This window comes from Ceratotherium simum, chromosome 29 (genome assembly GCF_057802395.1).
Source record: "Ceratotherium simum simum isolate JZ-2026a chromosome 29, ASM5780239v1, whole genome shotgun sequence".
Taxonomy (NCBI): domain Eukaryota; kingdom Metazoa; phylum Chordata; class Mammalia; order Perissodactyla; family Rhinocerotidae; genus Ceratotherium; species Ceratotherium simum.
Genome location: NC_141928.1, coordinates 14,421,599 through 14,447,948, shown reverse-complemented (window position 1 = coordinate 14,447,948; position 26,350 = coordinate 14,421,599). Strand labels below are relative to the sequence as shown.

At 37.6% G+C, this 26,350-nt stretch overlaps 1 protein-coding gene across 1 annotated transcript; it reads right to left on the bottom strand.

Annotated features, from left to right (window-relative positions):
* Nucleotides 1-23,005: 23,005 nt before the first annotated feature.
* Nucleotides 23,006-23,950, bottom strand: LOC101388653 (olfactory receptor 1L8-like). Its single transcript, XM_004423408.3, has one exon. It carries the CDS (start codon nt 23,948-23,950, stop codon nt 23,006-23,008), a length of 945 nt encoding a protein of 314 aa, XP_004423465.1.
* Nucleotides 23,951-26,350: the final 2,400 nt, after the last annotated feature.

The window sequence follows — 26,350 nt, the reverse complement described above, 5'->3', positions numbered from 1 at the left end:
CTGCTCCAAATTTTATTATTTCTTTTCTTCTGTTGCTTTTATATTGTCTTCTTTCTCTAGTCACCTAAGATGGAAAATTAGATGACAAGATTTAGATATTTCTTATTTTCTACTATATGCATTTGATGCTGTAAATTTCCCTCTAAGCACTGCTTCTGCTGTATCCCATAACCTTTTATGAGTTCTGTTTTCATTTTCATTTCGTTTAAAATATTTTAAAATTTGTCTTGTGACTTCTTGTTGACCCATGTGGTATTTATATATATGTTTTTCGTCTCTAAATATTTTGAGATTTTCCAGCTATGTGTCTGCTATCAATATCTAGTTTAATTCCATTGTGGTCCAAGAGCATAATTTGTATGATTTCTGTTATTTTAAATTTGTTAAGGTGTGTTTATAACCTAGAATGTGGGCTATATTTGTGAATATTCCATGTGGGCTTGAGAAAAATGTGTTATGAATGAAATGTGTGCTGGATGAAGTGTTGTAGAAATGTCAATTAGATCCAGTTGATTGGTGGTGCCATTCAGTTCAATTATACCCTTACTGATTTTCTGCCTGCTGGATCTGTTGCTCCATGATAAAGGGGTGTTGAAATCTCCAACTATAATAGTGGATTTGTCTATTTCTCCTTGCCATTCTATCAGTTTTTTACACTCTGTTGTGAGGTGTCTATACATTAATGATTGTTGTATCTTTTTGCTGAATTGACTCTTTTATCATTATGCAATGTCCTCTTTATCACTGATACTCTTTCGTTCTGATGTCAGCTTTGTGTGACATTAATATAGCTCATCCAGCATTCTTTTGATTAGTATTTGCATGGTATATTTTTCTCCATCCCTTTACTACTGTATGTGGTAAAGTATACATAATGTAAAATTTACCATTTGAACCATTTTTAAGCATACGGTTCAATGGTTTTAATACTCACGTTTGAAAACTATCACCACTATACATCTCCAGAACTTTTTCATCATCCCATACTGAAACTTTGTACCTATTAAATAATAACTACCAATTTCTCACTCCCCCAGTTCCTGGTAACTACTATTCTACTTTCTATCTCTCTGCACTTGACTATTCTAGGTACCTTGTGTAAGTGACATCATACAATATTTGTCCTTTTGGCTTATTTCACTTAGCATAATATCTTTAAGGCTCATTCATGTTTTAGCGTGTATCAGAATTTCATCCTTTTTTAAGGCTGAATAATGTTCCATTATATATACATGTATAAATATACATATACGTATACACAACATTTTCTGTATCCAATCATCTGTCGATGGACACTTGGTCTGCTTCTACATTTGGGCTATTGTGAACAATGCTGCTATAACATGAGTGTACAAATCTTGCTCTGATTCCCTGCTTTGAACTTTTTTGTATATACATCCAGAATTGGAATTGCTGGTGAATATGGTAATTCTATTTATAACATTTTGGGGGAACAAAATAATGTTTCCATAGTGGCTGTACCATTTTACATTCCCACTAGCAGAGTACAAAAGTTCCAAATTCTCCAGAACCTTGCCATCTGTTGTTTCCTGTTTTTTTGATACTAATCATTCTAATGGGTATGAAGTTGTATCTCATTGTGGTTTTGGTTTTCATTTCCCTAATGAATAGTGATGTTGAGCATCTTCTTACGTGTTTATTGGCCATTTGTATTTCTTCTTTGGAGAAATGTCATTGAAGAACTTTGCCCATTTTTTAATTGGGTGGTTGCTTTTGCTGTTGAGTTTTAGGCGTTCTTTTTATATTCTGGGTGTCAATCTCTTGTCAGATATGTGATTTGTATATATTTTCTATAATTCTCTCTGTCCACCCTTGTACTTTTAATTTAGTAGCGTCTTTATATTTAAAGTGTCTTTCTTTTAGGCACATATAGTTGGGTCTTGACTTTTTATCCACTCTGACGGCCTCTATACTTTAATTGGTGTATTTAGTGCATTGACCTTTAAAAACATTATTGATATAGTTGGATTAGTATCTAGCATATTGTACCTGTTTTCTATTGGTTGCATTTGTTTTCTATCTTCTCCTATTTTTATGTCTTCTCTGTTTTTAATTGAGCATTTTATATGATTCTACACCGTTTCTTCTCTTAGCATATCCATTATACTTCTTTAAAATATGTTTTTGACTTTTACCCTAGAGTTTTCAATATTTGTTTACAACTAATTTAGGTCCACTTTCAAATAACAATATACAGAGCATAGGTACCTTATAAACAAGTATTCCCAATTTTTCCCTCCCATCACTTAGAACATTGCTGTCATTCATTTCACTTACCTATAAGTTATTTATCTCTCTTTACATTGTTGCTGTTATTACTTTGAACAGTTAATAGATAAATTAAAAACAAATAAAAGATTTTTCCTTTATTTATTTCTTGTCTAACACTCTTCCTTTCTTTATGTAGATTCTAGTTTCTGACCTATATCATTCTCTCTGAAGAACTTCTTTTAACATTTGTTACAAGGTAAGTCTACTGGTGACAAATGCTCTCTGTGTTTATTTGTCTGAGAGAGTTTTATTTCTCTTTCAATTTTAAAGGATAGTTTTGCTTCATACAGAATTCTAGAATCCGAACTTGTTAACTTGAGTCCAGGTAATGGTATTTAAATTAACATATTGGCTTTGGAAAGATAAATGCGTCTCTTGTCTTCCATAGGCACAGAGGCAAAACAAAACCTAGAACTCTACTGGATTGCTTTATTTAAATGTAATTAAATGGAAAATCTTCCTTATTTAAATGTAGAAATGATACCATGACTGGGTGGGTAGCAGCAGAGGTTTGCTCTCCCCTGTGCTTGTCTCACCTATGGAAAAGAACAAGGGAATAAAGAGGGGATTACAGGAGTCACCATGCATGATTATTCTGCTCCACATCTTTCCAGAGTAATTGAAGTCACTTTAAGAGCTGCCATGCTGGTCACACCCTCAGGAGGAAAACATTGACTTGGAACTCCTCCTCCCTCAAGGTTTTTCTGTAAATTTCAGGCTGATTTTGTGCATATGTTGGTCACAAGACCATCCCAGATGCAGGGGTGCAAGCCCATGCAACAGAATGACCCAGGGCCACCAGCCAAAGGTAGCCAAGGCAGAAAGGGCCTCCAATCCACAGTTCTGTTCATAGATATCTGCAGGTACAATTTATAAGCAAATGGGAGAGGATAGATGTTGGTAAAGCCTTTTGGATTCACCCTTGCCTTCATGTCCCACTTTGTGCAGAACCATTTGGGGAATGGGTACCCAGAATGGAATTCTAAAGAAATCAGAATAAACAGACACTATTGTGCAGAAATCAGACTGAATTGCACACACTGCCCACAGCTGGAAACTTAAGATTCACCTCAAATGGAGGGCTGACATTTTCTGAGGAAGGGCCTCCATAGGAGACATCTGGACACTACCACCCCTTTCTCCCTCCAGCCCAATAGTCACTCTGTGGACACCCATATTTTTACCAGACCAGATGGAACACCTTCCCACTGAGAATCAAGGACAGAAGGAGTCTTGCTGCCCCCTGCAGCAGAGGTGAGCAGGAGAAAGCATCTCACCACAGAAGCAGATGACACCCTGGGCCAGCTTGTGACTATCTTGGCTGCCCCGGGCCTTCTGGTTTGGTCAAGGTGTTCAGGCATAAAGAAAATATCCCCTGTCAAAGACGGAGTGAGATGGACCCTCACTCCAATGCAGGCCTCTTCTGGGTTACTGTCCTTGCTTTCTTGGGCAATGGAAGCCCAAAGATGCAACTATTTATCTCTTCCTCTGCCATATTGGTGTAATGTGCCTGCCTGTCATTCAGGAAATCACATCCTTGTACACCTATGCCACATCAGCAAAGACCAGTGCTGTTTGGATCTGGGTGTATGCTCAGCCCCTGCACTGCACTGAGGAGGCCTCCCTGGCAGAGGTGAGCCCTGTTGTGTGTCTGTGTGACACCTGCAGCCATCGGGAAGTAGGGGAGATAACTTGTGTCATCGGCAATTCATCTGGCCCTTGCCTTTATGTGTTGTATCCAGGGGATGAAGTTGAAATAACTTAACAAGGTGCAGGCTGGAGGCTGTGCAGGGTCCTAGCGGCTCCCTCCTGGGCCAGGCATTAATCTTTTAGTCCCTGATCGTGGGGAAACTCAGGGAGGGCACTTGGGTGAGCTCAATGACTGTTTGCCACCTGGATGTGACATGCTTCAATATGTAAATGATAAGGCTGTGTCCATGGGTGTCCATGATTATCAGTCTTGATGGCACCCCTCCTCCTTCATATTCCTTATCCTTCAGCCCTCCCCATGGGAAAGGCTCATGCACCAATGATAAAACCAAAGCACAGACTTGGACAAATGGCACTTGCAGCTGCATGACATTTGACATTAATGGTTATCAAGTGGGCTCCTCCTCCACATTGGAGCTGGAGAACTTGCCAAGCACACACTGGGTGTGTTGGCCAAGTCCTTGCTGCTGAGCTAGGGACTGCATCTGAGATGGTCACAGGACTTAAGTGAGAGCTGCTACAGACACTGAGCTCCTTGTTGGGGGCCTGGCTGCTCCATTAAAGGGCCAGCTTAACTTGGGGTGTCTCTCCCAATGACACAGCCTACCCCTGCCTCTCACTGTGCTCTGTTCCAGCTGGTGATAAGTAGTCGGTCACCAGTGCCTCTTTCTCTCCAATCTTCTGATAGATCATTTAGCATTACTCCATTTCAAACAGAATGAAAATGAGGCCTAGAGAGGTGAGGTAATTCACTACATTACAGGACTGGCCAGCAGTGGAGCTGGGATCCCCGCTCCAGGCTGTCTGACACCCCATGCCAGCACTTAGACACACAGCGTCTCTGAATACCAAGGAGCCCCTCCTGCCAGCCCTGGTCTGGATACTCACTTGCTCCAGAGCTTCAGGATGGCATGTTTTTCTTGGCCTTAAAGATGTTGCTCGCCAACTCAGATGGGGGCTACAGCTCGCATGACAGGTTGTGGCTACAGGACAGAGGGTCAGCTACAAGTCTACCAGTAGCCACACTCAAGTCTCTCTCCCACTGCTTATCCAGAAGCTGGTGTCCAGGTGCCCAGCTGTCACCAGGCAACAGGATTGGACACTGACCTAGGGGCCATAGACACAGATCTCTGAAGCTGGCCCCCAGGGAGAGCCCACCCCTGCCATCCCCAATTCTTTCCCTGGCTTCACCTTTCTGTCTCCCTGAGCAGCTCCACTGCCTGGAACCAGACCCCAAAGCCCTCATCTGGCATGATGCTGTAATTATTGCATGCTGACTGGAGCAACTTGATCTTGGTGATCACTTTGAATTCCAGAGGGAAGCCAGGGGGAAGGACAGGATGGTGACAAGAATATGAAAATTCTTGAATATATCTTTTAGCACACATATTATACATTCCTGTTTTGATATATGAGTGATATATACAAAGTTGTATATACCAATTATTTCATTGACTCCAGCACAATTTTGTTTTCTTTAAACCACTTTATTGAGGTATGATTGACATGCAAAAGGCTGTATATAATTAATGTACTATAAGCTATATGCCAACAAACTGGATAATCTAGAAGAAATGGATAAATTCTTAGAGTTATCCAACCTTCCAAAACTGAATCAAGAAGAAATAGAGAATTTGAATAGACCAATCACCAGTAAGGAGATCAAAATAGTAATCAAAAAACTCCCCCAAAATAAAAGTCCAGGACCAGATGGCTTCCTTGGGGAATTCTACCAAACATTCAAAGAAGACTTAATACATATCCTTCTCCAACTTTTCCAAAAAATTGAAGAGAAGAAGAAGCTTCCTAACTCATTCTACAAAGGCAACATTACTCTTATACCAAAACCAGACAAGGACAAAACAAAAAAAGAAAATTACAGGCCAATATCACTGGTGAACATCGATGCAAAAATCCTCAACCAAATACTAGCAAATCAAACACAATACGTTTAAAAGATCATACACCATGATCAAGTGGGATTTATTTCAGGGATGCAAGGATGGTTCAACATCTGCAAATCATCAACACGATACACCACATTAACAAAATGAAGAATAAAAATCACATGATCATCTCAATAGATGCAGAGAAAGCATTTGACAGGATATAGCATCCATTTATAATAAACCCTGAATAAAATGGGTATAGAAGGAAATTATCTCAACATAATAAAGCCATATATGACAACCCCACAATTAATATCATTCTCATTGAAGAAATTCTGAAAGCTATTCCTCTAAGAACAGGAACCAGACAAGGATACCCACTTTCACCAGTCTTATTTATGATAGTATTGGAAGTCGTAACCAGAGCAATCAGGCAAGAGAAAGAAATAAAAGGGATCCAAATTGGAAAGGAAGAAGTGAAACTGTCACTATTTGCAGATGACATGATTTTATATAGAGAAAACCCTAAAGAATCCACCAAAAATCTTTTAGAAATAATAAATGAATATGGTAAAGTTGCAGGATAAAAAATCGACATACAAAAAAAGTTGTTTTCATACACTAAAAATGAAGTAGCAGAAAGAGAAATTGAGAATACAATCTCATTTACAATTGCAACAAAAAGAATAAAATAGCTAGGAATAAACTTAACCAAAGGGGTGAAAGACCTATACACTGAAAACTATAAAGCATTGGTGAAGGAAGTAGAAGGCACAGAGAAATGGAAAGATATTCCCTGCTCACGGATTGCAAGAATTAACATAGTGAAAGTGCCCATACTTTCTAAAGCAATCTACAGATTCAATGTGATCAATATGAAAGTTCCAATGACAATTTTCACAGAAATAGAACAAAGAACCCTAAAATTTATAGGGAACAACAAAAAACCCCCAAAAGCCAAAGAAATCTTGAGAAAGAAGAACAAAGTTGAAGGCATCATACTCCCTGACTTCAAAATATACTACAAAGCTATAGTAATCAAAACAGCATGGTAATGGAACAAAAATAGACATACAGATCAATGGAACAGAAGCCAGATTCCAGAAATAAACCTACACATCTATGGACATCTAATTTTCAACAGGAGAGCCAAAAACTTACAATGGAGGAAGGAAAATATCTTCAATAAATGGTGTTGGGAAAACTGGACAGCCACATGCAAAAGAATGAAAGTAGACCATATCTCACACCATACACAAAAATTAACTCAAAATGGATTAAAAAACTTGAATAAGACCTGAAACCATGAAACTTCTAGAAGAAAACATAGGAAATATGCTCTTCAACATCAGTCTTAGCAGCATATTTTCAAGTACCATGTCTGATGGGGCAAGGGAAACCATAGAAAAGAATAAACAAATGAGACTACATCAAACTAAAAAGCTTCTGCACAGCAAAGGAAACCATCAACAAAACGGAAAGACATCCTAACAATTGCGAGAATATATTTGCAAACCATATATCTGATAAGGCATTAATATCCAACATATAAAAGAACTCATACATCTCAACAACAAAAATAGCAACTCAATTTAAAAAAGGGCAAAATATCTAAATAGACATTTCTCCAAAGAAGATATACAGATGGCCAACAGACACATGAAAAGATGTTCAACATCACTAATTATCAGGGAAATGCAAATCAAAACTACAATGAAATATCACTTCATGTCTGTCAGAAAGGCTATAATTAACAAGACAGGAAATAATCAGTTTTGCAGAGGATGGGGAGAAAATGGAACACTCATACACTGGTACTGGGAGTACAAACTGGTGCAGCCACTATGGAAAACAGTATAGAGATTCCTCAAAAATTAAGAATAGAACTACCATATGATCCAGTGGTTCCACTGCTGGGTGTTTATCCAAAGAACATGAAAACACAAATTCTTAAAGATATGCATCCCTATGTTCATTGAAGCATTATTCACAATACCTAAGACTTGGTAACCACCTAGGTGTCCATCATGGGAGGAATGGATAAAGAAAACGTGGTATTTATATGCAATGGAAAACTATTCAGCCATAAAAAGGTATGAAATCTGGTCATTTGTGACAACACGGATGGACCTTGAGGGTATTATGCTAAGTGAGATAAGTAAGAGGGTGAAAGTCAAATACCATACGATGTCACTCGTAAACAGAAGATAAAAATAACAACAAACACATAGGGACAGAGATTGGATCAGTGGTTACCAGAGGGGAAGGGGCGAGGGAGGAGGGTGAAGCGGGTGATTAGAGACATGTGTATGGTGATGGATTGCATTTATTCTTCGAGTGGCGAACATGATGTAAACTACACAGAAATCAAAATATAATGATGTATGCCCCAAATTTATATAATGTTATAAACCAATGTTACCATAATAAAAAAATTTATTGGAACACAGCACACTCATTAGCTTATGCATTGACTATGACTGCTCTTGCACCACAGTGGCAGAGTTGAGTAATTGTGACAGAGGCTGTACGGCCCACAAAGCATTTACTATCTGGCCCTTTACAGAAAAAGTTTGCTGAACCCTGATAAATATCATAGCATTTCTTAACATATCATTACAAGCTGAAAAGCAAATGCTTTGTCAAATTATTTTAATAATTTCCAAATAATTTGTTGATTTAAAAAAGATTTTATGGAAGTGTGATACACACACAGAAAATTATGCAAGTCACAAGAGATTTGAGTTGTCAAAAAATGAAAACACTCATTTAACCATGACTGAATTCTTACCAGCCCCTTAGAAGCCCCTCCTTCCCATGCCCCCTTCTCATCACTATCCTTCCCTCCTCCCTCTCTCCTGACTACTTTTTTTTTTAATTTTTTGTTTATTGCAGTAACATTGGTTTACAACATTGTAAAAATTTCAGGTGTACATCATTATACTTCTATTTCTGCATAGATTACATCATGTTCACCACCCAAATACTAATTACAGCCCATCACTACATACGTGCTGAATTATCCCTTTTGCCCTCCTCCCTCCCCCATTCCCCTCTAGTAACCATCAATCCAATCTCAGTCTCTATGTCTTTGTTTATTGTTGTTATTATCTACTACTTAATGAAGGAAATCATATGATATTTGACCTTCTCCCTCTGACTTATTTCACTTTGCATAATACCCTCAATGTCCATCCATGTTGTCACAAATGCCTGGATTTCATTGTTTCTTATGGCTGAGTGGTATTCCATTGTGTATATATACCACATCTTCTTTATCCATTCATCCCTTGATGGGCACTTAGGTTGCTTCCAAGTCTTGGCTATTGTGAATAACGCTGCAATGAACACAGGGGTGCATGTATCTTTATGCGTTGGTGTTTTCAAGTTCTTTGGATAAATACCCAGCAGTGGAACAGCTGGATCACATGGTAGTTTTATCCTTGATTTTTTGAGGAATCTCCATACTGTTTTCCACAGTGGCTGCACCAGTTTTCACTCCCACCAGCAGTGTATGAGAGTTCCCTTCTCTCCACATCCTCTCCAACACATGTTGTTTCCTGTCTTGTTAATTATAGCCATTCTGACGGGAATGACGTGATATCTCGTTGTAGTTTTGATTTGCATTTCCCTGATCGTTAATGATTTTGAACATCTTTTCATGTGTCTGTTGGCCATCTGTATATCTTCTTTGGAGAAATGTCTGTTCAGGTCTTTTGCCCATTTTTTAATTGAGTTGGTAGTTTTTTTGTTGTTGAGATGCATGAGTTCTTTATACATTTTGGAAATTAAGCCCTTATCAGTTTTATAGAGTGCAAATATCTTCTCCCAATTGTTAGGTTGTCTTTTCGTTTTGTTGATGGTTTCCTTTGCTGTGCAGAAGCTTTTTAGTTTGAGGTAGTCCCATTTGTTTGTTTTTTCTATTGTTTCTCTCGCCCGGTCAGACACGGTGTTTGAAAAGATGTTGCTAAGACCGATGTCGAAGAGCGTACTGCCTATGTTTTCTTCTAGAAGTTTCACAGTTTCAGGTCTTACATTCAAGTCTTTTATCCATTTGGAGTTAATTTTTGTGTATGGTGTAAGGTAAGGGTCTACTTTCATTTTTTTTGCATGTGGCTATCCAGTTTTCCCAACACCATTTGTTGAAGAGACTTTCTTTTCTCCATTGTATGTTCTTGGCTCCTTTGTCAAAGATTAACTGTCCATAGATGTGTGGGTTTATTTCTGGGCTTTTGATACTATGCCATTGATCTGTGTGTCTGTTTTTGTGCCAGTACCATGCTGTTTTGGTTACTATAGCTTTGTAGTATATTTTGAAATCAGGGAGTGTGATACTTCCAGCTTTGTTCTTTTTTCTCAGGATTCCTTTATCTATTTGGGGTCTTTTGTTGTTCCAAATAAATTTTAGGATTCTTTTTCTATTTCTGTGAAAAATGTTATTGGAACTTTGATAGAGATTGCATTGAATCTATAGATTGCTTTAGGAAGTATAGACATCTTAACTCCGTTAATTCTTCCAATCCAAGGGCACGCAATATCTTTCCATTTCTTTGTGTCTTCTTCAATTTCTTTCAGCAATGTTTTATACTCTTCCGTGTACAGCTCTTTCTTTGTAATGTCTCCTCTTTCATTTCTGATTTTAATTATTTGTGCTTTCTCTCTTTATTCTTGGTGAGTCTAGCTAAAGGTTTGTCAATTTTGTTTATCTTTTCAAAGAACCAACTCTTGGTTTTATTAATTTTTTCTATTGTTTTGTTGGTCTCTATTTCATTTATTTCTGTTCTGATTTTTATTATTTCCCTTCTTCTACTGCTTTTGGGCTTTGTTTGCTCTTCTTTTTCCAGTTCCATGAGGTGCGTTGTTAGATTGTTTATTTGTGATTTTTCTTGTTTGTTAGGATAGGCCTGTATAGCTATAAACTTCCCTCTTAGAACCGCTTTTGCTGTATCCCATAAATTCTGGCATGTTGTATTTTCGTTTTCATTTGTCTCCAGGTATTTTTTGATTTCTTCTTTGATTTCTTCATTGACCCAGTCGTTGTTCAGTAGCATTTTGTTTAATCTCCACGTATTTGTGGCTTTTCTGATTTTCTTCCTATAGTTGATTTCTAGTTTCATACCGTTGTGGTCAGAAAAGATGCTTGGGTTTATTTCAATCCTCTTAAATTTATGGAGACTTGTTTTGTGGCCTAATATGTGATCAATCCTGGAGAATGTTCCATGTGCATTTGAAAAGAACGTGTATTCTTCGGTTTTTGGATGGAATGCTCTGTATATATCTACGAGGCCCATCTGTTCTAGTGTGTCATTTAAGGCCAATGATTCCCTATTGATCTTCTGTTTGGATGATCTATCCATTGGTGTAAGTGGAGTGTTAAAGTCCCCTACTATTATTGTGTTACTGTCTATTTCTGTTTTTATGTCTGTTAATAATTGCTTTAATATTTAGGTGCACCTACCTTGGGTGCGTAGATATTTACAAGTGTTATATTCTCTTGTTTGATTGTTCCCTTGATCATTATGTAATGCCCTTCCTTGTCTCTCTTTACAGTTTTTGTTTTAAAGTCTATTTTGTCTGATATGAGTACTGCTACCCCAGCTTTCTTTTCATTGCCATTTGCACGGAGTATCTTTTTCCATCACTCCACTTTCAGTTTGTGAGTGTCTTTAGCTCTGAAGTGTTTCTCTTGTATGCAGCATATATATGGGTCTTGTTTTTTTATCCAATCAGCCACCCTATGCCTTTTAATTGGAGCATTTAGTCCATTGATGTTTAAAGTAGCTATTGATAAGTATGTACTTACTGCCATTTTTAACTTTTTTTTCTCAGTGTTTTACTAGTCCTACTCTGTTCCTTTCTTCTTCTATACAGAATTGATGGTCTCTTTAGTTTGACCTCTGTCTGAAAGCTCTACTCTTTAACTCCCTTCCTCTCTCATTTTATGTTTTTATATCATATCTAACCTCGTTTTTGTGCATTTGTATCCATTACCCTCTTATCATGGAAATAGATCATTTTTCCTATTTGTGGTCTTCTCTTTTCCCCTTAAATCAGTCCCTTTAACATTTCTTGTAACACTGGTTTCTTGGTGACAAACTCCTTTAATTTTTGCTTGTCTTAGAAATTTTTTATCTCTCCTTCCATTTTGAATGATAACCTTGCTGGGTAGAGTATTCTTGGCTGTAAGTTTTTTCCTTTTAACACTTTAAATATATGGTGCCACTCTCCTCTAGCCTGTATGGTTTCTGCTGAGAAGTCAGCTGATAGCCTTATGGGGTTTCCTTTGTATGTAACTTGACTTTCACTTGCGGCTTTTAGGATTCTCTCTTTATCTTTAATTCTGGACTTTTTGATTATGATGTGCCTTCGTGTGGGCCTCTTTGTTTTTATCTTGTTTGGGGCTTTCTGTGATTCCTGTACGTGGATGTCTGTTTCCTTCCTTAGGCTAGGGAAGTTTTCATCTATTATTTCTTGAAATAGATTATTTGCCCCTTTGTCTCGCTCTTCTCCTTCCAGGACACCTGTAACATGGATGTTAGTGCGCTTGATGTTGTCCCAGAGGTTCCTTAGACTGTCCTCACTCTTTGTAATTCTTTTCTCTTTTACCTGTTCAGCTTGGGTAATTTCTTCCAGTCTTTCATCCAGCTCACAGATCGGTTCATCTGTATCCTCTACTTTGCTTTTGAGTTCCTCTAGTGAATTTTTCATTTCCAATATTGTATTCTTCATTTCTGGTTGGTTCTTTTATATATCTTCCATTTCTTTGTTGACATTCTCACTGAGTTCATCTATTCTTCTCCCCAGATCAGTGAGCATCCTTAACACTCTTGTTTGAACTCTCTGTTGAGTAGGTTGCTCATTTCTGTTTCACTTAGTTCCTTTTCTGGGGTTTTGTCCTGTTCCCTTACTTGAAATGTATTCCTTTGCCTCCTCATTTTGCCTCTTTGCCTGTGCTTGTGTCTACGTATTAGGTAGGTCAGCTACGTCTCCTGCTCTTGGATAGGTGACCTTATGTAAGTGATGGCTTAGGAGGCCTGCAGTGTGCTTCCCTCAGTTCTCAATGTTCCAGGGGTGACCCCTACGTGGGCTACGTGTGTTCTTCTGTTGTGGCCTCTTTGCTCTCCCTGTAGATGCCCAGGGAGGCTGAGTTATGCTCCTGGCCAGCTGTTGTAATGCTCAGCTGCTTGTAGTTGTTGTGGGCCCTTCAGTCTCTTTATCAGGTGTGGGGAGCCCCAGCACAGTTGGCTGCAAGTTCTAATACCACATTTGTGTTACAGTATTTCTTTTAAGTAAGTAGGCCCCCAGCATGGCAAGTTGTTAGGCTCGGGGCCTTACGATTTCTATAAGCCTCCAACCTTTACGTCACTTGTCAGATCTCTGAGGATTGCAGTTGGGTGGGGCTGGCCTCAGGCTTGGGAGCACCCAATTGTTTCAGGCTTTGGAAGGTGGGGCAAAACCCCTATGTGGGTCTTTGAGAAGCACAAGTCTTCTGCAGCTGACAAGCCCTGCCGCCCACAGGTCCACACACACAGTCAACACAATCCTGCCCCGTGTGCACTCCCAGACCTCCCGAAGCAGACCCAGTCTCTCCATGGCGGGAGCCCCACACACTCCACCACTGCCCCACACTCTCCTCCCACTCCTTGTGCACACCCTGCCCCACTGAAGTTGGCTCAGTTGCCAGGCTGCAGAGAATCCAGTCACCAAATCTATGCAGGCCCACAAGTTGCCTGAGGGCTTGTTGTTGGGTGGGGCCAGTCTCTAGGGTGGGCTGCCTGCCCTGGCTGAGCTGGATTAAATTGGTGCTCTAGTGGGTAGGGCAGACCCTGGGCTAGCAGGCCCCAGGGAGAACTCCAAAGGCGTCTGTGTCAGCACCCCCACACCAGGCCACAACAATGACCGCCGCCAATGTCCCAGTCCCTGGATTGGTCTCACCTCTCACTGAGATGCACTCAGGGCCTATCAGGTTAGTCCCCTTTCACCAAAGCACTGTGCACCTTTCTTTCTGGTGTTTTTAGGTTGCTTTCTGAAATGGGTGAGTTTGTGCGTGGGCCCTTTAAGGGCCAGTTTTCATTTCTTTGTGAACCAGCTTTTCTGGGGGTACTCCCCAATGTTTTAGTAGCAGGCAAAGTCAGTTATTCTGCCACTCGTCTGGATTGTGCTGGGTCCACAAAATGCCCACAGCGGGGGCGCTCCCTGGCTCAGGGTCCTGCGCCTCCAGGGAGGTTGCATACCTTTGGGCTGCTCCCGGTGGCAGTGAGGCGTTGCGGCTTGTGAAGGTGGTGTTTTTCCTTTCCAGAAGGGAGTTTCTGCCTCTTCTACCTCAGTTAGGATTGTCCGTTGTTGCAGGAGATCCTCTTATCCAGTTTTCAGTTCTGTGTCAGGTCTAATTTTTCCATGAGTAGTAGTAAATTGGCTGTGTCCGCGGGAGGAGGTGAGTTCAGAGTCTGCCTACACCGCTATCTTGACTCTCCCTCTCCTCTCCTGACTTCTAACACTGTAGATTAGGTTTTTCTATTTTTGATCTTCATATAAATGAAATGATATCATGTGCATTCTTTTCTGCCTGCCCTCTTTTTTTCAAGATTATGCTTTAGAGATTTTAGTAAAAATTATTTTTTCAGAGATTCGTTTTTTTGCTTTGTGTAGCTGTCGTTAGTTCATTTTCATTGTTTTATAGTATTCTCCTGAATTGCTGTATTTCAATATAATTAATGATTTCATTGTAAATAGACATTTGGATTGTTTTCAGTTGTTGGTTCTTACTAATGCTGCTATAAACAGTCTTGTAACTGTTTGGAACACATTTATGGCTTTGTGTTGGGTATCTACCAGGGTCATAGGATAGGGATGTATGCAATTAGAGGAGACAGTGCCAAATCGTTTTTCCTTTGTGCTTGTTGCAATTTGCCTTCAGTCAGTAGCATATGAGTTCTAGTGCTCTCTCTTCACCAACACATGTGGCTTTATTTTCAGTTTCTCTGAGGACTAATGATATTGAGCCCCTTTTCATTTGTTTCTTGGCCATTTGCAAATCCTCTTTTGTGAAGTGCCTGTTCAAGTTCCTTGCCCACTTTTGTACTGAGTGGGCTATCTTTTTCCTACTGATTTAAGTTTTTTTTTTTTTTTAACATATTATGGATAAAATATATCTGTATCCCTATTGTAGTTGTGTGTAGCAGAAATAATTTATTCCACTCTGTGGCTTCATTTTTCATTTTCTCAGTGATATCTTTTGATGAATAGAAGTTATCAACTTTAATGTAATTTATCCTTTTTTCCCCCTTTGTGGTCACTCCATTTTGTATCTTATTTAAGAAATTTTTTTCCTATTCCCAGGGCATAAAGATATTTGTTTATTATATTTTCTAGACAATTTGTTGTTTTACCTTTTACACTTAGGTTTACAAGTGTGAATTAATTATTTTATATAGTGTGAGATAGGGGCTTCCCCCCTACATGGATATCCAAATAATGCAAAAACACTTCTTGGAAAGATATCCTCCAACCACTGACTTGCAGGGCCATCTTTGTCATGATCAAACATCTATATATGTGAGGGTCTGTTTTGGGGTGTCTCTATTTTATTCCTTTGGTCTATTTGACTACCTTTGAGCTAATATCACTCTAACTTACTGATTGTCATTTTATAATAACACTTGATATCTTGTGGCATAAGTTTCCCAACTTGTTGTTCTTTTTCAAGTCAGTTTTAGCTAATCTTGGTCATTTTCCTTTCCATATAAGTTTATGAATTAGCCTACCAACTCCTTCAAAAACACCGGCTTGTGTTTTGAATGGGATTTTAATGGATCTATAGTTTAACTTGGAGAGAATAGCATCATTAAAATAGTCCATGTTCTAATCTTTGAACTTGAGTATATCCTTCCATCCATTTATGCCTCACCAAATTTCACTTAATCATGTTTTATAATTTTCTGTATAGAGGTCTTCCAATCTTCATTTGATTTATCTTAAGGTATTTAATTTTTAATGCTAATTTAAATGAGACCTTTGAAAAATTCATTTTTGTAACTTTAACAGAAATAGAATAGATTTTTGTACATTGACCTTGTATCCAGCAATTCTGCTAAACTCACATTAATTATAATGATTTATCTGCAAAATTTTGGGATTCAATAAATTTGTAACAATATTATCTGTGAATAAAGGCAGTTATTTCTTCCTTTCAAATCTTTATGCCTTCTGTTTTTTTTTTCCTTGCCTTATTGCACTGACTAGGAATTCCAATATAGAAGTTGTAATGGTGGGCATTCTTGTCTCATTCCAAATCTCAGAGAGAAAGCATTAGATATTTCATCTGTAAGTGTGATGTTTGCTATAGTTTTTGTAGGTACTTTTTATCAAGTAAAGGAAGTTCCCTTTTTTTCCTATTTTGCTAAAAGTTTTTATTTTAATTTTTTATTAATTATAAATTGATGTTAACGTTCATCAAACATTATTTCTACATTTGTTACATAATATTATGATTTTATTCTTCCTTCTATTAATGCAGTAAATTATATTGATCAATTTAGACTGTTTAAACAACAAATATCTTATTGAAAAAATTCTACATGCCATGAAATACTTTCATTTTTGCATCTTGTTGTATTTTGTTTGCTAAGATTTTGTTTAGGATGTTTATGAGTGAGATTGGGCTCTAACTTTCCTTTCTTGTAACAAATTTTTCAGATTTTAGTATTGGAATGCCTATTCTGCATGACCATCGAGGAGGGGTCTTAGATAGGGACCAACAATCAATTTTGTGAGCCCCAGAGGCTTCACTCAGCACGAAGTTGACATAGCTTTACAATAAGATAAACGATGGGCAATATGTCATGTACTGCAAGAGAACTATAGAAGTCTTGTTTATCCTTTGTGCATCTTCCAATGTCCACAATAATTTCACACTAGAATGTGAATGGTTATGAGAGATGACATCAAGAATTGCACCAGATTTGGGATCTCATTTGCTTTTATATCTTGATGATCCTGTAGCTCCCTCTGGGATGTACTTCTAGCTCCTATTTTTCTGTGTAGCTGCCTCTTGTCAATTACTGGTTACTCAATAGACAATCTTAACAAACAGGCATGTGTGAACAGCATGCCGGTTCACTACTTAGCAGGATCCTAAATTATCTTAGATCCAGTATACTCCTATACATTTTTACTGAATTACTGTTGTGAGATTTGGAACCAGGAGTCAAATCCTCAGATTTTTCTGGAGGATGAAGAAATGATTATAGTCCACCTGTTAATTCTTGCTTTCAGTTTACCTCTGACAATTGTCAACAGTTCCTTGCCATATATTTCTTAGGTTTTTAAAAAATAATTCTTAATATGGTAACTTCTATAATATTCGACGTACAAAAAAAAAATTTCAAAAGTCTGCAACACCAGGAACTCTATCATCCAATTAAGAATTGGAATTCTTTCCCAATAATCACATCAAACTATCACTATATTCCTTCACAAGTTTTCTGATATACCTTTTTCATCTGGACTATTTCTCTCTCCTTTTCTTCCACGATCACTTGCATTTTTTATAGGCTTCAACAGAGACATTCAGTTGCATATATCACTTTTCTAAGGCTAAATTTTCTTCTTTTTCTGGCCACGAAGTCTCCACGGGTATTACATCAATTGGAAATTATAGTTTGACTTGCCAAAAGATCTTTTAATTCTGGCAACCATTTTATACCTATGTTCCATTTTCATTTATTTTAAAAACCCAGTCTAAAAATTCTTTACTATGTCATATAGCTGTGGCAGTGAGACTAAATGATGTTTAACACATCCACATTAGTTATTATAACAATGCCAGCTTCCCAACCTTCCCAGTAAAAATACCATTTTCTCATATACAATACGTTTCCCATAACTGGTGTAATTACTACAGGTCATTGCTCAGGAAACTCTAGGTTCAATTTGGTCTGGGGGCATAATTATACTTCATCCAACAAAGAACAAGTTGTATATTAACTTAAGAATTAGGTATCATTGTGGAGCACTGCTCATCTGTCTCTCATGGGGATGATCTAAGCTTGATCCCTAACCTATTCAAACTCTACCAATTGTATGGTGGAGAGCCAAAGTTCCTTTTTACTCTTTGACTGTGGCTCTGGAGGAGTATCGGTAAATACCATGCTTACTTGTAAAATCTTGCCATATTTTAGGCTGGCCATAGTGTTCCCACAAATGAACATCCTCTTGCTTGAGCCTGTGGTAAAACTGGCCACTGCTGTTTAAATACATGAGATGCTGTTGTTATCAACATGGCTATTGTTCCTTCCTGGGTAAGGGTATGTGTTCTTTCCCATAGTTATTGACAAGCAAGTTGCTGAGTCAATTTAGTAAATGCATATTCCATTCAAATATTGCTTCATCATATTTGTGGGCCAAATGCCAAGTTGAGTCAGTTTCCTGGAAGAGGGATCCCCCTAGTGTGACCATTAAGACCATAATATTGAGTCTCCAGGAAAGTAATTTCTACTTGACTCAGCACACTTAATGAAGTTCCCAACTCCCTAAGTCCTTGTTAGTCCTCTGGGCCAATGTCACATGACAAAAATGTTGTTGCTATGAGTATTCGTGGCATAGGGTGAATTCAAGTACGCTATGTACACCAAAAAAAGTGTTATGTTCCTCAAGAGATTGCCAGGTTAGCATATTCAATTAGCAGGTGTAGTTCAGTTCAGGTATCCCAAAGCCTTTCCACAATCATCTTTTTTCGAAGTTCCAGAGCAAAATTATCATTGATATGTGAAAACTCTGTATAGTTTTCCATCCACCTTCATATCTGGTATAGTTAAAAGAGAAAATTTGATCCGAACATACTAGGCAGATGACAGCAATGTGTCTCCCTCATACTCAGGTATTTGCTTTAACCAGGGTGTCATCCTGCTTTACAGAAACATAACATAGCAGTGAAGCTATTTATATCCAGTGAAGCTCAAAGGCAGGAATCCTCTTAGGGCTACAGAGAATCAGTATGATAACCATAACAACAAAATGTGACTAAAATGATAATGCCAATCTACTATCATCTAGGCAGGTCATCAAGGAACTCGAATTGATGTCTTCTCTCCAAATTGTATATATAAGGTCTGAGGAAACTGTTGTAGTGTAGCTTTGGTACAATTCTCCTTCTTAGGGGAAAATAAATCCTTAGGCATCTTGTATTAGCCATGACTCAGCACCCAATGTGAGAGAAACAGTTAAGAATATTACTCTTTTGTTCTGAGGTAGATTCTTAAGAAAAGAATGTTGACTCTCTTTTCTGCTATTATCTCCCATTATGTGATCTCTTTTCAACTGCCACAGTTCTCCTACTTTTTCCAATTACTTCCTGTCTTAACCCGGACTGAGCTTCTCTGGATAGGCATCTCTGGGTGGGCTATAATGCCCTCTACAGGCATGTAGCAGGATTAGAGTCTTCAGAGCTGTGACTTTGTCCATTTCTAGGAAGGAGTAGAAAGCAAAGGATGATGGGACCACCTCTACCAGGAAGGCATGAAGCATCACCTATGGTCAGTCTTAAGTTAGCCCCACTAAGTGAAGTCATTGTCTGGTCCATCTTTCCTTTAGGAGTATGCACAGTCAAATTTAGAGGAATTTAAGTAGAATTCTGAGCAACAATGTCTCCTTGAGTCTGGACATGCAAATGTTATCCTGGACTCAAGTCAATTGGATTCCCAAGACAAAAAGAAATTTTGTGAGATGAAGATAATTTTTGTGAGATGATAGGTAGCATTCCTGATCCTCTCATTACCACCTCTGCACCTCTGAACATTTCCAAAGATATTCCCCTTATATTCAAATGAAGCACACATTTGCATGTTAATCTATACTGTGCATCAGTGCTGAATAGTCCCAAAATCCTTCGCTCATTATCTCCAGGTCATTCAACTTCTTTTAAAACTGAAGTATAATTTGCACTTGGTAAAATGACTAAAATTTTAAGTGTATAGCTTTTTACTGATGATTTGTTTATTTATTTCCTGTTGATGAACATTTGAGTAGTTATCTTTTTTTAAATTTTTTGTTTATTGCAGTAACATTGGTTTATAACATTGTAAAAATTTCAGTTGTACATCATTATACTTCTATTTCTGCATAGATTACATCATGTTCACCACCAAAATACTAATTACAACCCATCACCACACACATGTACCGAATTATCCCTTTTTCCCTCCTCCCTCCCCCCTTCCCCTCTGGTAACCACCAATCCAATCTCTGTCCCTATGTGTTTGTTTATTGTTGTTATTATCTACTACTTAATGAAGGAAATCATACAGTATTTGACCTTCTCCCTCTGACTTATTTCACTTTGCATAATACCCTCAATGTCCATCCATGTTGTCACAAATGGCTGGATTTCATCGTTTCTTATGGCTGAGTAGTATTCCATTGTGTATATATACCACATCTTCTTTATCCATTCGTCCCTTGATGGGCATTTAGGTTGCTTCCAAGTCTTGGCTATTGTGAGTTGTTTTCAATTTGTCCTATTATGAATAAAGCTGTTATGAATTTTTTGTACAAGTTTTTTAAATAGACATAGAGTAGTTGTATGTTTAATTTTATTAGGAATTGCAAAACTGTTTTCCAAAGTGGTTGCATAATTTTACGTTCTTACTATCAGTATATGAGAGTTTCAGTTGCTCCAAATCCTATGAAAATTTTGTATTTTTTTTAATTGTAGCCATTCTATTGAGCATTCAGTGGTATCATGTTATAACTGTAATTTATATTTCTTTGATAAGAAATTATATTGAGTGTCTTTTCACATGTGATATTGGTGATTTGAATATCTTCCTTTGTAAAATGTCTGTACAAGCGTTTTTTCACTTTTGAAAATCAAGTTGTATGCTTCTGCTTATTGATTTGTCTGAGTTCTTTATATATTCTGGATATGTCTTTTGTCCAATATATGTACTGTGAATAGTTTTTACCTTTTCACTTTCTTAAGATATCTTTTGATGAACAGAAGTTTTGTTTTGATGAAATCCAATTTAATAATTTTTCCTTTGTTTCCTGACCAAGAAATCTTCACTCATTTCATGGTCACAGGCACATTTTTATGTATTTCTTTTATGTTTTCTTCAAGAAATTTTATAGTTTTAGCCCTCACATTTAGGTCTATGTGCCACTTTGAGTTAATTTTTGAGTGTGGTATGGAGTAAGGGGTCAAAGTTTAATTGTTTTCTATAGGCATATCCAGTTGCTTCAACTGAATGTATGGAATGAGTCCTCCTTTCCCCATTAAATTGCATTGATTCTTTGCCAAAATCAAGTGATTATGTAAATAGGGATATTTTTATTGGTTCTCCATTCTTCTACATTGATCTATTTATGCACTCTTACAGAAATACAACACTATACTAATTACCTTAGCTTTGTATTGTCTTGAAATTTGGTATTGTGTGTCGCACAACTTTGTGATTTTTCTTCAAGATCGTCTTGGCTGTTCTAGGTCATTTTCATTTCCATTGAAATTTTAGAAATGGCTTTCCAATTTCCAAGGACAATGATCGGGATCCTGTGCCCAGGCTTAGTGTAAAGAGGTTGGAGTCAGGGTCTACTGTCCCAAAGCCTAAGCAGTGGCGGCATGACCACATTTGGTGAAGGATTTCTATGGACTGTGGTTAGGGTTGAATATCACAAAGGAACACATTAGAATGACCTCTAGTTTCTCACTGAAAACACTTGATGCAGTTGGACAATGCAGCTATATCTTCAAAGTTCCAAAAGTTTTCATACCTAGAATGCTATATCCTATCAATTCTCATTCAAATGAAAGAGCCAAATAATGATATTTTTCAGACACGCAAGCATATAGAAATTTTCTCTTCAGCTGGTACCTTACAAAGAAAGTCTTTCACTGTTGCGTTGGTCATCTGATTTGTTAATAGTTTTAAATCCCATGACCTATAAATATTTTTTTGAACAAATTCAGATATTACAAATGTGTATAAAGTGGAAATTTTCTCCCTCTCTGTCCCCTCCTGCAATTCCATTCTTACTCCAGTGACTAGACACACATATATATTCATATAATTTTTTAAACATAATGAATTCATCCTTTTATACTTTGTTCCACATATTGATTTTTCTACGTAATGGCTTTTTAAGGAAGTGATAGACATCCATTAGATTCTTTGAACTTGCTTCATGCATATTGTTACATTCTATATAATTAATCATAATTAATTTCTCCATTTCCTATTGATAGGCTTTTAGGTTGTTGCCCACTTTTTTCTTTTATAAACTGGTAATCACCGAAAAAATATGTGTCAAGATTCAATATACATTTATGATAATATTTCTATAAGTTAGACTCCTAAGAATGAAAGTATCTACAATAAAGTATTAAATCACATATTTTTAAACATATAACTTTAGGGATAGATGGAGGGATGAAAAGTTCTAACCTCCCCACTGTGGAATGGATAATTTTCATGTTATCACTCTTGGTTCTTTTCCTTTCCGGCCATTAGCATTTTTTAATTGTATCGTTAAAAAAAAAATAAGAGGAAATTAGAAAGAAATAAAGGCAAATAAATACAATAAAGGAAGGATAGAAAGATAAAAGTAAAGGTAAAAACTAAATTTGTAAATAAGAAAATGCTTTTTGAAAAAAAAATGAGAAATTATAAAAGTCCTCAAAATGAGAAAACTAGCTAAAATGTAATCCTCCTCTTCCCTCTCTCTCTTTGTTCTTTCCCCCTTCATATATTTGTAAAGACATTCAACAGGTATAAATTAAGTAAATTTTTTCAACAATCACATAAATGTGAAAGATTTTGGAGGATAAGTCAATAAAAAGAGAAATTCGTTCAGGAAATATTTGTGGGAAAGGTCTAGATTAAACCAGTGTTTGGAAGATGAGAAAGTGATGAATCTTCATAGGAAAGAGGAGGAATAGTGAGGAAGAGTGTCATGATTTAAGCAGAGGCAGGGCCAATTGGTGGGCCATCAATGTATGTAAGTACCCACAACAGCCTTGTCTCACATGAGCTAAAAATGCTAACCTTCAACAGCTTGATTGTTCACCAAGAACCAGTAGAAACCAGAGTCAAGTGGAGCAGACTCCACTTGTGGGTTTGTCAAGAGGATAATGCCTGGGATTTCCTCTTGCCCATCAGCTTCCTCAGGCCCCCTTTCAGGTCTTTGTTTCTCAGGCTGTAGATAAAAGGGTTTAGCATGGAGGACAAAACTGTGTAGACAATTGTTGCTATGTGGTCCCTGACAGTGTAGGTGGACAGGGGCTCTAAATAGACATAGAAGATACTTCCATAGAAGAGTGTTACCACAGTGAGGTGAGAACCACAGGTGGAGAAGGCTTTGCGTTGCCCAGCAGCTGAGGGAATTTTGAGAACCACGATGAGGATTCGTATATAAGAGAAAGCAATGAATAGAAAGGGGGTCACTAAAACAACAGATCCTTCTATCCTTATCACAATTTCATTGACAAATGTAGAGGAGCAGGACAATTTCATCAGAGGACTGAGGTCACAGAGAAAGTGATAGATAACATTGGAGTCACAGAAGGTGAGATGATTCAGTAGAAGTGTGTGTAGCAGTGAGTGGTGGTGAGGAAATGAGCAGCAGAAGGCCACCAGCAGAACACAGCGGTGGTGGCTCATGGTGGTGACATAGTGGAAGGGGTCACAGATGGCCACATAGCGGTCAAAGGCCATGACTGCCAGAAGGAAGCTGTCCGAGTTGCCCAAAGCATAAATAAAATACATCTGTGTCAGACACCCAGCATAGGAGATGGTCTTCTTTGACAGGAAGTTCACTAGCATCCTGGGGACAACGGTTGTTGTGAAGCAAATGTCTGTGAAAGACAGGAAACTCAAGAAGAAATACATGGGGCTCTGGAGCTGGGGATCAGAGCAAATGGCCAGGATGATAAACAGGTTCCCTGTTATGGTGATGAGGTATATGGTGAGGAAGAGGAAAAAGAGTGGCTTCTGGTCCTTGGGCTGGGAAGAGAGTCCCAGGAGGATGAATTCAGATACACTGCTGGTTTGGTTGACTCTTTCCATTGACTTGGGTCTAGTTATATACAAGAAGTTTTGTCATTTAACATACTCCAATTCCATAACCCAAATCATGAGAAGCCAGCAAGTCTCTGTTTTCTCTGTTTGGTCACATCTATCTGTTGTGCAGGGACAGCTTGTCAACCTCGTGATCTTTGATGTGGTCCTCCCTTCCCAAATCCATGGACAGCACGAGGGCCTTATATTGAAAGCTGGAGGTACAGAATGAGAGTTTTCCTTTAGAAATCATCAGAGGTAGACCTCTAGGTGTCCAATTCATTAGTTCCTATTCTATGAAAAGCACTCTTCCCCTGCTGGGGACAGAGCAATAAAAAGAGCCAGATCTTTGCCTTTGGGAAGCTCATGCTCTAGCTGGGATGATACATAACCAACAAACAAAATATGTAATATAATATCAGGTAGGGATAAATTTTGTGAACAAAATAAAGCAATATGTAAGGGGATAGAAATGAATAGGGAGTGGGGGTGGAAGTATTTTATATAAGGAGGTCACAGGACACACCCCACCCTACCAAAGCAAATTCAGTTGTGTCATTCTAAAGTACATCTTTGCATTGTCTTGGAAAAAAAAATAAGGGTTTGCCAAAATAATTAACAGGGAAGTGAAAAGGAATGTTGAACACAGTTCTACAAAATGATTTTTTTTTTCTCTTCTGGGCACAGGATGAGAGATTTATCCTCCTTAGCTCATGGCATGCTATCAGCGTCGGTTAGTGGAAGTCTCCCCTATTTTTGTAGATTGTTTTTCTTTTCTTTAATCCCCTGTCCTAAATCATATTTGTACACAATGGGCATCCATTGTTGAGTATTCAATTTATGCTTTTAAAATTCATCTTTCATATATGCATTCAAAATTATTTATGAGAAGCATGTTAATTTTTTTTATTAAACATGTTTTTTTAAATCATATCCAGTTACTTAGCGATGGACATCAAAAGTGGCCTCCGTTTCTTGCTTCTACAAAAAATTCTGCAGTGAGAGATCTTGTATCAGCAAAGTGTTTTAAATCAATTTTTTAGGGTCAGCATATTTATCCATACCTTATGAATGGACATATTAGATAAAGATTTTCAAACATTTTGAGACATTGGTTATTTATATATTCTCGGTTACCATAAAAATCTCTACAATGAACATACTTGTATCATCAAAGTGTTTAAAATAATTTCTTTTGAGGCAGCACATTTTTTTCACACAATTTGAGTGGGCCTATTACACTGAAATTTTCATGAATTTAAAAACATTTTATATTTACATTAATGTATATATTAATATATTAATTCTTTTTGCAATTAAATGCTTATATTTTAGTTGTAAACTACTAAACATCTTTAAGTTTCAGTTTCCTCACGTGTAATATTGAGCACAAATAGCCACATTCTCATGAGGATTTAGTGAGATGATGCATTTAAAGCACTTAGAAGAGAGAAAAGCATATTGTAAACACTCAGGAGAAGCCGTTGATCCTCATCAATCCCAGTGTCATCTTCCCTTATCTGCTATTCATAGATGTTCTGAAAATCAATTAATTCACAAGCTTCAAATACATCCGTAACTGTCAAATTGTCAGAGTAATTTCATTATTTTGCAAGATTTTGTAGAAGGAATATTTGTTGCTGCATTGAATTATTTGAGTGAATCAATAATTGAAGTTAACAATCATCACCAACATTTATTGAAAACTTGTTACATGTCAGCTTATGTTAAGTATCTCATTAAATCCCATGATAAGGGATTAGGAGGCATGTGTTGTTATCAGAAGCCTGAGGCTTAGAGACATGAAGTGGTTTGCTCAAGGTCATTGACGAAGGGAATAACAATCAGGATTTGCACCCCAAGCTGACTCACTCTGAAGATCATGTTCTTAACTCTTATGCTTCACCTCCTCATGTTTTGGTATATGTATTGTCTATCATAATTATGCACAGGGATTGCTTTTCTCACTGTGATAATTCCCCACATGAACTACCCTTCTATCTGCCTTAATGACAAGCTTTCTTCTCCCATGTTCAAAATCAATCCATGTAGTTGCAAGAGAGAGGGCTCATCTTTTTGTGTTACACAGATGGTAGAATTTGAAAATTTGAATATCCATAATTAACTGACCGTAATCAAGTGGAAAATAAAATTGCCATCCATGGTTGGGGCGTGTCTGGTGTGTAAAACTGTGGTCGTGCAACAGACAGCGCCCTGGACTTAAGACAAAGATGGGAGTTTGATTTGTCCTCCATCAACTGCTTACAGGCTGATTCCTGATATTTTACGAATAGCAAGTGTGATATCATGTTCGGAAAGCAGTTTGTTAATCACAGATGAATGTTAAAAAATGAGTCATTCATGAAAGACCTGCCTGGGGAATGCAGAATACAAAAAAATAGTGATTTG